We start from the raw sequence: 13,110 nt of genomic DNA on the forward strand, positions 1-13,110 counted from the left end.
GGACCCGCCCCCAAAGTGCCGCCGAAGACCCGGAGTGCCGCCGGGTGAGTAAAAATTAAAAAGGGATTCTCAGAGGAGCCTCCCCAGCTGAGAGCTCAGACAGGCTGGATGTGGCCCGCGGGCCAGAGTTTGCCCACGCCTTTAACAACCGGTTCCAGCTCACCACTGCCCATGGCGCCATGGGCCCCCGCACCACTCCTGAAAGCAGCCAGCATCAGGTCCCTGCATCCCCTGGAGGAGGGGTGGGCAGAGGGCTATATGCACTGCCCTCGCCTGCAGGCAACGTCCCCCGCAGTTCCCATTGGCCAGGAACAGGGAACCACGGCCAATGGGAGCTTCAGGGGAGGTACCTGCAGGCGAGGGAAGCACACTGAGCCCTCAGCTCCCCCCTCCCCCAGGGCCGCAGGGACCTGGTGCCAGCCGCTTCTGGAGTGGCACGGGCCCAGGGCAGGCAGGGAGCCCACCTTAGCCCCGATGTTTGCTGCTGCCACCCCAGAGCCTCTCCACATAAGCAGCACCGGGCTAGAGCCCACACCCCAACCCCCTGCCCTGAGCCCGCTTGTACACCCCACACCGCTCCTGCGCTCCAACCCCCTGCCCTGAGAGCCCTCCCATACCCCTCCTGCACCTCAACCCCCTGCCCTGAGCCCCCTTATATACCCCGCATCCCTCCTGCGCCCCACCCCCACCCTGAGCACCTTCCTGCACACCACACCCCCTCCTGCACCCCAAACCTCTGCCCCAGCCCTACATTCATGGCCCTGCATGCAATTTCCCCACCCCAGATGTGGCCCTTGGGCCAAAAAGTTTGCCCAGCCCTGCTCTAAAGCCACTGGTTCCAGTAGGTGACATTATGTACCAGGCCCCTTAGTGCCTTAAGGCATCAGAACTTTCCTGGACTAATGTAGAAATAACGGCACCAAGTTTTCCAAATTGACTAGTGATTGCAGGTGCCTTAATTTTGGGGTGACCATCTTGAAACCCCTTAGTGGAGCCTGCTTTTCAGAGAACTAGAGTTACGAGACCTCCCAAGTCACGATGTGCTAATGGTGCCTGTCATAAACATACAGCTAAGGGTAGCATAAAATCCCTCCTTTACCTGTAAAGGGTTAAGAAACTCAGGTAACCTGATTCACACCTGACCAAAGGGATCAATGAGAGAAGATACTTTCAAAATCTGTGGGGACAAGGGTTTGCTTTTGCTCTCTTTGTTGTTCGCTCCTGGGTCAGCGAGGAACCAGGACAGGGAAAATACATCTCCCGAAAGCCATAGCTGAACTAAGCATCTAATCTTACAGAAATAGTAAGTAATAGCAAGGAAATGCATTAGATTATCTTTTGTTTCAGTTTGTGAATTTTCCCTTTGCTAAGAGGGAGGTTTATCCCTCTTTTTGTAACCTTAAAGTTTTGCCTAGAGGGGAAACCCTCTGTTTTAAATCTGATTCCCCTGTGAGATTATTTTCCATCCTAATTTTACAGAGGAGTTTCTTTTACTTTTCTTTTTAATAAAGTTCTGTTTTCTTTAAGAATCTAATTTGGGTTTTTAGGGACACTGAAAACCCCAGGTTAGTCTGTGCTCATCTTGTTTATTCTCAAGCCTCCCCAGGAAAGGGGGTTATACGGCTTGGGGGGAATATTAGGGAGAAGATAAGGTTCCAAGTGGCCCTCCCTAAATGTTTGTTTGAATCACTTGGTGGCAGCGTTTACATAATCCAAAGTACAAGGCAGAATTTGTGCCTTGGGGAGTTTTTACCCTCAGCTGGTAAAAATAAGCTTGGGGGGTCTTTCATGCAGGTCCCCACATCTGTACCCTAAAGTTCAGAGTGGGGAGGGAACCCTGACAGTGCCATACAATGAGAAACACAGAAAATGCAATACTTGTCTTAATTAAAAACAAACTGAATAGAGGCAGAATGCAAGCGAGACAGTGAACAAAGCAGCAGCATGTACATATCATGAGTCCCCAAAACTAGTTAACAATTGACTGACTGTAGCAGCTCTTAGGGCTCATCTTCACTACAGGGGTATATCGACCCAAGTTACACTACTCCAGCAACATGACTAATGTAGCTGGAGTCGATGTAGTTTAGGTCAACTTACCCCCGTGTCTTCACTGCTTTGCGTCAACAGGAGATGCTCTCCGGTCGACTTCCCTTACTCTTCCACCGGAGTCAACTAGAGAGCGCTCTGCCATCAATTTAGTGGGTCTTCACTAGATCTGCTAAATTGATCCCTGCTACATCAATTGCAGCAGTGTGGATAGTGAAGATCAGCCCTTAGAGTCAAAGGAATGACATCCTTTCTACAAGGGGTGGCCAAAGTGGAGCCCATGAGCCATATGAAGTTCACATTAATACAAAGATGCAACCCACAAAGACACCAGCTCCCAGCATCCCATGCTCCATGTTGACCAGAAGAGGCTGCTCCACATAAGACTAGGGCCTGATCTACATTAGAAAATCAGGTCACTTTAATTATGTTGGTCAGAGCATGAAAAATCCACACCCTTGAGTGACATTAAGCCAACCCGAGTCCATGTGTAGACAGCACTAGATCAGTGGAGATATCTTCCATTAATCTAGCTTACCACCTCTCAGGTGTCTACATGGAAGGGCCGCTGTGCCACTGTAGCATTTAAAGGGTAGACACACACACAAAAGTGTGGCATGGTGGGATTTGCAATTTACATGGCCAGCACTTGCACACCGAAGATAAAGGTACTTTGCAGCTGGCTCCTTTTAATCAAAATTAGGTGTTGCATTAGGCTCCTTCTCAACAGCACAATGTGCTGGCAATTTGGAAAGCCTGGAAAATCCTCACTTGAATTAATGGCAGCAAGCCAACATCCATCACCTACCTGGTTTTGATCATTGTAGTCACATTCCCTAACCACAACTAGTCCTCCTTTCTGACTTGGGTGACCCTGGGCAACTAGACATTTGTTGGTTTGAAGGTGATAAAGCTGTGAAAGGAAACGATGACAGCTTAATTTATACCATCATTAAAAGGCAAGTAGCAGAAGGAACATTTGGCAAATCTTCTAATAATCCGTATTTCCTAAAACTCACAAAGAAACACCTTCTTCCCTTTTCACATATAGGACATTCTGCTTTTTAAATTAATATTTTAGTATAAACACACTTTAAAACAATTTAATTTTATCTTCAAGACCTGACAAGTTCCCTCCTCCCTGCAATTTGGAAGTAACGTGCACACATGACAGAATTTTGCCTGTTGTGTGTGTAATTCAGTTATTCCATAACAACTTCATCCTTTCTCTGAACACCAGAGGTCACACTTACTTTCACTCCTGGATATTTATGGGTTTTCTTTCTAGGATTTACAGCAATTACAAACATAAGAATGCTTTGCCCCTACCACCTTCCCTTTTGGATTCACTTAATGCAAGTGACTTTGTGCCACCTGACTTCCAAAAACCTCAAGAACTGAATCTACTTGGTCTCAACTACCTTAATTTTATTAGGCCTCTGGGGGGGATTCAATTTAGAGTGTAAAATTTCCCTGGTCTTTCAGATGAGATCCCAGCCCAGTTTTGACGCACTGACTGTAACCTGAAGTAGAATAACCTGGAGTTTGGTTTTTTTTGGACAGACTGGGATCAGACACTCAATATGTGGCTGCATATTGAAGAAAGCCTACTACTGAGATGAATTATAAAGCTCCTAGTGGCTGCTCAGCTGCTCTCCTGGTGTGACAAGACTCTCTCCCACCCAACCCTGAATTCTGCTGATGGTCATTTGGTCAGTGGTCCCATGAAGTAGATCAGCATGCTTAAAGGCTTTTATTCTGGTCTAGAATTATTTGGCTTCAGTATGATCAACAGGAAAAAAAGCTGATCCCCATTTTGGAGCTAAATGTAGACGAGCTTTCACAGTCTTGGAACAGTGAGCTATCCTGAAAAATGAGCCAATTTTGCCTTAGATAAATGCATGCAGTTACTTCGGCTTTTGTCTTATTACTTGGCTATTCCTGAAAAATCAGTATTTTATTATTCTTTAGATTTATAAAACCAAAAGGCATTGCTAAAAACACTCGAGACACCTCTAATGGATACATAAATCCAGAAAGAAATAGCTACTCTGTAGCATGACACTAAATAATCGGGCAGCACAACAACAAACTAAATTCCATTTTTCTCTGAGCATCACCCCCAGCAATATTTGCTTCTTCAGATGCCCTAAGATGCTATGTCCTGCAGCATAAATAACTGCTATCCCTTTGCTGATTTGCACTATACATCTAAATCAAATAAATTACATATTTTAAACAGAGGATTCTAAGGAACATTCTTTATCAAAGACTTTAGGGAAGATCAAATTTTGAATGTTAATCACTCCCCAGGAGCTCCTTAAATTATGTAACTTGCATGGTTTTAAAATTATGTGCGTTCTCATCAGTCATGAACCATTAGCGTTTGACAATTTTTATAATACTTCCCCAGTTGGCTAACAAGCACTGCTCCCTTCCAAATTAGTTTTTATATTATAAAGGTGGGATTTGGAGTAATTTATTCTGAACCCTTTGGAGTCTGGCACATTGTGGTGATATTGGCTGATCATTCTGTTCCCGGGCCTCTTGAATCAGTTTATGTAATGAATTAGAGCCAAAGCTGACTAACCACCCCACACAATATTGAACACACTTATCAAACCCCAAAGACTCAAGCTGCAGGACATTAATTAGATTTGGTCTCAACTACCTTAATTTTACTAGGCCTCTGGTGGGGATTCAATTTAGAGAGTGTAAAATTTCCCTGGTCTTTCAGATGAGATCCCAGGCCAGTTTTGATGCATTAACTGTAACCTGAAGTACAATAACCTGGAGTTTGGGTTTTTTTTGGACAGACTGGGATCAGACACTCAATACGTGTACGCTGCCCTGTTTATTCAAAGGACATACAAGGCTATCCTCTAAATCGGGGTAGCCAACCTGTGGCTCCGGAGCCACACATGGCTCTTCAGAAGTTAATATGTGGCTCCTTGTATAGGTACCGACTCCAGTGCTGGAGCTACAGGCACCAACTTTCCAGTGTGCTGGGCAGTGCTCAATGCCCAACCCCAGCTCTGCCACATGCCCTGCCCCCACTCCATCTCTTCCCATCCCTCCCCTGAGTGCCACAAGTACTCCTTTTCTTTTTTGCAAATCCTATCCTGATAATGCCTATCGCCTCCAGAGAAAGGGAAGTGCCTAGAAAATGTAAAAGGAAACTTAGTTTGATAGCATCCTGTCTGGCAAGAACTCACTTATCAATAGCTGTGATGTGAAACCCTCATTTCTGTGTTGTTCTATCATTGTAGTCCCCATTTCCCTACTGTTTGTCTGTATAACCTCTGTCTGGTTCTGAGATTAATTATACAACAGACAGAAATAATTTTCCGGGTGTAAACTAATTAAGGTGGAGAGATATAATTGGTTAAATAATCATGTTACAATATGTTAGGATTGGTTAGTTAAATTTCAGTAAAATGATGAGTTCTGCTTAGCTATACCTTAACCTAAGTTTTACTATATAGTCTGCAGTCAATCAGGAAGTAAGGGGGGGAATGGGAACAGGGAATGGGGGTGGGGAAATTGGAATCATTTTTGCTAAGGGGGGAAATGGGAACAGGGACACAGGTAAGGCTCTGTGGTGTCAGAGCTGGGAAGGGGGACACTAAAGAAGGAAACTGGAATCATGCTCGCTGCAAGTTCACCCCAATAAACATCGAATTGTTTGCACCTTTGGACTTCATGTATTGTTACCCTCTGTTCATGCGAGAAGGATCAGGGAAGTAAGTGGGTGAAGGAATAAACCCCCTTACACATGCCACGAAACAGCTGATTGGTAGGGTGTGGGGAGGGAAGGGAGGCGCTGACTGGCAGGGCTGCCAGTGGGTGTGAGGCACTGGGAACTGGGCAGGGGAGCTGTTGGGGGCTGCTGACATATTACTGTGATCTTTGGCAATGTACAATGGTAAATTCTGGCTCCTTCTCAGGCTTAGGTTGGCCACTCCTGCTCTAAATTGAAGGGAAGGAGATCCTTGGCTACGGAGAAGGCCCTTCACTTCATTCTGAGATGTTCAAAAGCATTTAATAACCTCATCCAAAACCAGCAGTATTCCTTCAGCTAAGCCTTCATCTGGGAGTAACCAGAAAGCCATTATCCTCCAAAGGTAAAAAGAGCGACAAGGGAAATGCCTAAGTGCTTGGTGCATCTGCTGTATTTAGAACAAACCAGACATTTTAAAACATATAGCATCCCAACTAGGTACTGAACTGAGCAAGAAAATTTTCCTATACCTGCTTCACTGCTGCAGCTCCTTCTGCAGTGAAATCCTAGTGATTTCAAAGGGACTCTACATGAGCACAGGTGTTCACTTGATGATCGCCTGCTCTGTTCATTCCCTCTGAAGTACCTGGCATTGGCCACCGTCATAAGACAGGATACTGAGCTAGATGGATCCTTGGTGTTACCCAGTATGTCCGATCTTGTGTTCTGCATACAGCAGCCTGCAGAATTGGGGCTGTACACTTAACAGTTGCATCCATTATTTAAATTTTACTGATAAATAATGCAGGCTACGCTATGTTGTCCGGAGGGGGCGGGGGGAGAGGGCATGTTTACATATTAACCAGGTTACTTATTAAATTGGTTTATGATCATCCGTGGGAGGTTCCCACCTCTCCATACCTAAAATAAGGATTACCTGAGTCTCCTACAGCTCTTGCACATAGAAAGATTGACAGATGTTCTATGGAATCTGGATCCATTCCTGCTTTTTTGGAAAGTTTAAAAAAAAAAAAAAACTGTACTGGGCCAGATTCAGCACTGATGAAACAGGTGCAACTCAGGTAATTCTTGCATACAAACCCATAAACCAAGGTCTATTTAGTAATAGATGGATATGCACCATTTTAAAAGTCTATTACCATATCCTACTTGGTGGTGTTTATTGCTAGGTTTCCACTAATACGCCAAATGCTTTCGCTGAATATCTAAGAGTAAGTTTTCTTACTTGGCCTCACCTTACGGGTAAAGGGCAAGAGAGGCATTTTCAGTCAGATGTGAATTTTCATCTTTGCAGAAAACTGTTGAATAGAAGTACTGACCGAGGATATCTAATTACATTGTACATCCATTATAAACAGAGTGTGAAAGTCTCGTGGGAGGTTCTTCTCAATCCAAATCTACTCTCAGAACCAATGGTCAGTCATGAAAGTGTCCTACATGCACTTTAAAGCTGCAAAGCCCTCAACACAGGGAAAGACATTGCTTCATTACTGTACCATCTGAAAAGAACCTGGCTTACATAAAGGGGCCTTTTCCAATTTACCTCTGGATAAATATACAAAATGTGTCATTTTCAAGACAAAACTAACTTTTATTACAGTAATACACCAAATCACATACTGTGAAAACAATTTACTGTACTTAATTCTATGTGCACCATCACAATAAGTTTCAAAACTACCTAAAGAGGGGGGAATCTAAGGATTTTCTAAAGTTGAACAGTGTCTTACCCTTCCACGCTGCAGTATTTTTGGTCGTTTTTGCCCTCTGTTAATAAAAACTGGTTGCTGAGCTTTGGCATTGGGCCCAGATATTTGCATCTCTGGGTAGATATTATCTAAATACCATTTAAATGACTTGCAGTTCATTTTTTTCCTCAACTCCACACGGTCAGTAATGTTTCCATAATTCCTGGTCCTTAGTTCAGGTCTTACGGCAAAATATTGTTCCTACATAGAAAAGAAATAGGAGGAAATATATCAGAACTATGTACATTACTTCTAGTACCAATTTTAAACCATGATTAATCCAGTGCATTAAACTACACATCTGTTCCATTTAACCACTGACAAAGTATTAAATCTTCTCTGAAAATTGGAATTAAAATCATAGAAGATTAGGGTTGGAAGAGACCTCAGGAGGTCATCTAGTCCAACCTCCTGCTCCCCAACTAAATCATCCCAGCCAGGGCTTTGTTAAGCTGGGCCTTAAAAACCTTGAAGGATGGAGACTCCACCACTTCTCTAGGTAACCCATTCCAGTGCTTCACCACCCTCATAGTGAAATAGTTTTTCCTAATATTATAGAATATCAGGGTTGGAAGGGACCTCGGAAGGTCATCTAGTCCAACCCCCTGCTCAAAACAGGGGCAATCCCCAACTAGACCTCCCCCGTTGCAACTTGAGACCATTGTTTCTTGTTCTGTCATCTGCCACCACTGAGAACAGCCAAGCTCCATCCTCTTTGGAACCCCGCTTCAGGTAGTTGAAGGCTGCTATCAAATCCCCCCTCACTCTTCTCTTCTACAGACTAAATAACCCCAGTTCCCTCAGCCTCTCCTCATAAGTCATGTGCCAGAGCCAATTTGTCCACATCCTTTCTGTAGTGGGCGGCCCAAAACTGGACACAATACTCCAGATGTGGCCTCACCAGTGCCCAGTAGAGGGGAGTAATCACTTCCCTCTATCTGCTGGCAATGCTCCTACTAATGCAGCCCAGTATGCCGTTAGCCTTCTTGCAATAAGGGCACACTGACTCTTATCCAGCTTCTCGACCACTGTAATCCCGAGGTCCTTTTCTGCAGAGCTGCCTCTTAGCCAGTCAGTTCCCAGCCTGTAGCAGTGCATGGGATTTTTTCCATTCTAAGTGCAGGATTCTGCACTTGTCCTTGTTGAACCTCACCAGATTTATTTTAGCCCAATCCTCCAATTTGTCTAGGTCACTTTGGACCCTATCTACCTCTCCCCCCAGCTTAGTGTCATCCACAAACTTGCTGAGGGTGCAATCCATCCCATCATCCAGATCACTAATGAAGATGTTGAACAAAACTGGCCCCAGGACAGACCCCGGGGCATTCCCCTTGATACCAGCTTGCAACTAGACATCAAGCCATTGATCACTACCAGTTGAGCCTGACGATCTACCCAGCTTTCTATCCACCTTATAGTCCATTCATCCAATTCATACTTTTTTAACTTGCTGGCAAGAATACTGTGGGAGACCGTATCAAAAGTTTTGCTTAAGTCAAGGAATATCACGTCCACCGCTTTCCCCATAGCCACAGAGCCAGTTATCTCATCATAGAAGGCAATCAAGTTGGCCAAGCATAACTTGCCCTTGGTGATTCCATGTTGACTGTTCCTGGCCACCTTACTCTCCTCTAAGTGCTTCAAAATTCCATAATGTCATTTTAGAGACAATGTTTACTGTGCCTCTATGATTTCCATAACAAATTTGTTTAGTTTACAAGTCAAAAAATGATTTTCTAACTGCCAGACATGCAAGTTTAGGGCTTGTTCTTGCATATGAATGATGTTATTCATGTGGTTAGTCTCACTGACTCCAACAGAACTACGCCTGTGATTGGAGATATTCACATCCACATGTATTTACAGGATCAGGCCTTTAATCTGGGCTCTTGGAGTTAAACTGGGTTTTGTCCTTATCATACCTGATCCCTGGTGCTAAAGATTATAAATTATGCCCTCAGTCACATCTGTGCAACCCCAACAGAGGTCCAATGAGAGCTAATGAGATTACACAGAATCATTAGGCATAATATAGCCTGCAGAATCATTATTACTGGTGATGTATGAAAAGGGAAATTCCCATGTTGATTCTCACATCCTAGACTGAATTTGCAAGTAAAACAGAAAAGACACTGTCTGTAGACTAGGCTAATTTCATATGCATTCTTTAGGATACAATAAGCATGGAACCTTGACACTTTGCTGGGTAAACCTGCACTTTAACTGATGTCTGGAACTTGCTGGCGATAATGACATTCTAGTGCTTACATCCATCATTACTGAGATGCTTGTTGATTCTGAAGATGATTGCAAAGTTAATATCACTGAAATTTCTGTAGCAGGTATAAGGAAGCTATAAGAGCAAAGCTAATACAAACTAGCACAAGGCATATCATGTATATAGTGAAATGGATCCAGGGCAATTGTATATTGTCATAGGAATGAATTAGGTAAGACTTTTCTGTATCAAATATATAATTCTGTGTATTATTGTATCTGTTCCTTTTTTCAATAAAAGTATTAATGAAGTGGGATATTCAGTGTAGTCATCTTATCCCTAGAAGTGTAACTATGATATCTTGCTTTTTTGTATTGCATATTTGTATCTCAGATTGCATAATTTACAACTCCTCATGAATGTAAAAATTAAAATGCAATTTTTACTATTTCCTGCTCTATTATATAGTATTTTTAATTATTTACAAAATGCTGCTGTTGTACTCTCTGCTGAGAGAAACAGAGGAAAACAAACCATCTATACTAATCTTTCTACATCTCTCTTCTATATCATTCATCCTACCACAGCTTCAGTCAATATCATTATCTTGGCACCTTCATTATATGTATAAGCATGGAAATATCTTCAGACCTGCCTTCTATCCCTAAATCTGCTGTAACAAAAGACCCTGGCAGCTTTCAGAGAACAAGAATAGAAAAAGCTGGAGAACTCCACAGCTGATACAAAAAAAAAGGCACAGAACTGAGGTAGGGTACTGATACAATCAGTAGGTGAAGTCCTTTTTGGACAGGAAGTGGGATTGGCTGGTGCCTCTGGTCCCTAATGCTGACCTCACAGGCCAAAAAAAACACATAGCGCTTGGGAATTTCTGAATATCTCACACTAATTATGTCACATGAGTGAGAACCGTGCACAGATAGTATCTTGTTAGACAAAGGAAGGTACGTGTTATCATAAACTGGAACCATTCAACGAACACTCCCATTTCAAGCTCAGTAATTTTTGTCTTACCTTATATTCATCCATCCACACGTGTGCCAGGCGCAGAGAGTTATGGGCCATGGTATCCTTCCCCCCCGGTGAGCCATAGGGGCGCCTTTTACGGAATATGTGTCCTACCCTGGAGCAAGGGATGATTAGAAGTCTACCCCCACACATCCAGATCTGTCCACAAGAAAGCAGAAGACACCTCACTGTAGAATACAAAAAAGTTCAATATTTTTTTTTTTTTAAGAGGATAGTTATGGTAGAATTGTGTATGCTCAGTATTCAGTTTTTAAAGGCTCATCTCGCCATTAAATCAAAACCAATTTCCTACGGGTGGAAAAAGGCAAGGCTTTACTCTTTGAAAAAGGCAATGTTCACATTAATATCAATCCCTGTCACTTTTTAGGATTGTTCAAAATAAAATGTTGCAAGCGGTTTTTAAAAACAACAGCACATATTTTCCTCCCACTCTCCTTTCCATTAGAAAGGGCCATAATGTTTTTCAAGCTTTCAATATTTAGTTTTCAGACAAAAGACCAAACATAGAACGTTTCAGGACAACAGTGAAAGTTTAGAAAGTTACAGGTGACAATACAGATTAACCCAGTACTGCAACGAAGGCTTAAGTACACAGATCCAACCCGGCTAGCGTGGACACAGTGATACTGGTATAAAAGTGCTTTATAACAGTATAGCTATTCCCATACAGGCAGGGCACCTTTATACCAGTATCACTGTGTCCACACTAGGACTTGTAACAGGACTATACAACTATAAATTGGTTTAAAAAAAAAATATCACACCTCTGACAGTCATACTGGTATAACTGAAGTGTAGACCAGGGATCAGAATGGACTAATTTATTTACTACTTTATTTACTAGTATAAGGTTAATCATTTAACCTTAACTTCAGCATCCCTACTGTTCCTGCTACAGGTTTCAAAGTAGCAGCCGTGTTAGTCTGTATTCGCAAAAAGAAAAGGAGTACTTGCTTCAGCTCACGAAAGCTTATGCTCTAATAAATTTGTTAGTCTCTAAGGTGCCACAAGTACTCCTTTTCTTGTTCCTGCTACAGTACATGTGCAACATAATAACCTGTGTAACAGATCATCATCTTGATTAATCAATCTCCTGTCCATTTCAGAGTATCCCCAAACTTAAGTACATTTTTTCTCCACCTTAATATAACAACCTCCATTAAACGAACACTCTTAAGTCTTGTAAGTGGTTGTTTAAGACAGGTTTCCCACATGTATTGTATGCAGATACATATACATGTGTGTGACTTGTAATCTCTTTTGCGTGTACGAGTTAAAATGTTAGCCCTACTTTAACTTCTTTCTGGTAACTAAAATTCAGGGATTTTAAGGCCAGAAAAGACCATATTGATGATCTAGTCTGACCTAGATAACACAGGCCAGAGAATGTCAACCAATAATTCCTGCATTAAGCCCATAACTTCTGGCTGAGCTAGAACACCTGTTTTAGAAAGATATCCAATCTTTTGTTTGCACCTTGCTTCCATTCTGAGTTTCTCCTAATTTCAGCTTCCAGCCACTGGATTTTGTTGTGTGTTTGTCTGCTAGACTAAAGAGCCCTTGACTCTCAGAAATCTGCTCCCCAACTAGGTACTTACAGACTCATCAAGTCACCTCTTCACCTCCTCTTGGATAAAATAAATAGATTGAGCTTCCTAAATCTCTCACTGGAAAGCAGATTTTCCAGGCCCTGAATTCTTCTAACAACTCTATTCTGAATCCTTTCCAATATTTCAACATCTTTTTAAGAGCAGGCATGCCGTACTTGGACACAATATTTCAGTAACGATCTCATCAATGCTGTATAGAGGTAACCAACTCTCTCCTTCTACTCAATATGCTCCTTCTTATACATCCAAGGATAGAGTTACGCCTGTAGCCACAGCATCATCATATGAGCCCCAGTTCAGTTGGCTTTCCACCATAACCCCAAATTTGTTTTTAAAGTCACTGATTTCCAGCATTCAGCCCAACATCCTGTAAATGTGACCTACGTTCTTTGTCCCTATCATGACTCAATTTGCAAACAGATTTGTTTGAAGTATTTTTATTTTGTACATTTTGTGCAGCAAGGGTTAAACATTTGCCAGTGCTGGTTTCCTTAACGAGTCCCTGCCTCACATTTGCCCATACCTAATGACTGAATCAACATTCCTTATAAACTCAAAGGTGCTTACTACTTGTTTGAAAAAAGTTCAAAGCAGTTTAATTATTTTTAAATCTCTACCCTGCGAACAAAGAGGAGATAAAATGTAAAACAAGCCTAATGAACCAATTACAGTGGAACCTGCCCATAGTAACTTTTT

General features: G+C 42.5%; 1 protein-coding gene across 10 annotated transcripts in view; it reads right to left on the bottom strand.

The window, feature by feature from the left end:
• GALNT11 (polypeptide N-acetylgalactosaminyltransferase 11) overlaps positions 1–13,110 on the bottom strand; it is a 97,431-nt gene that overhangs the window by 33,188 nt on the left and 51,133 nt on the right. For 8 of the 10 annotated variants that reach the window (XM_043509690.1, XM_043509691.1, XM_038391409.2 and 5 more), the window contains 3 exons: positions 10,790–10,942; positions 7,522–7,740; positions 2,858–2,962 (listed from right to left, as the gene is read on the bottom strand). In XM_043509690.1, the coding sequence (XP_043365625.1) occupies positions 2,858–2,962; positions 7,522–7,740; positions 10,790–10,942 (477 nt within the window). Of the gene's footprint in view, positions 1–2,857; positions 2,963–7,521; positions 7,741–10,789; positions 10,972–13,110 lie in introns of those variants that run through there. The other 2 variants (XM_038391406.2, XM_038391411.2) reach the window with 2 other exon arrangements.

This window comes from Dermochelys coriacea, chromosome 2 (genome assembly GCF_009764565.3).
Source record: "Dermochelys coriacea isolate rDerCor1 chromosome 2, rDerCor1.pri.v4, whole genome shotgun sequence".
NCBI lineage: Eukaryota > Metazoa > Chordata > Testudines > Dermochelyidae > Dermochelys > Dermochelys coriacea.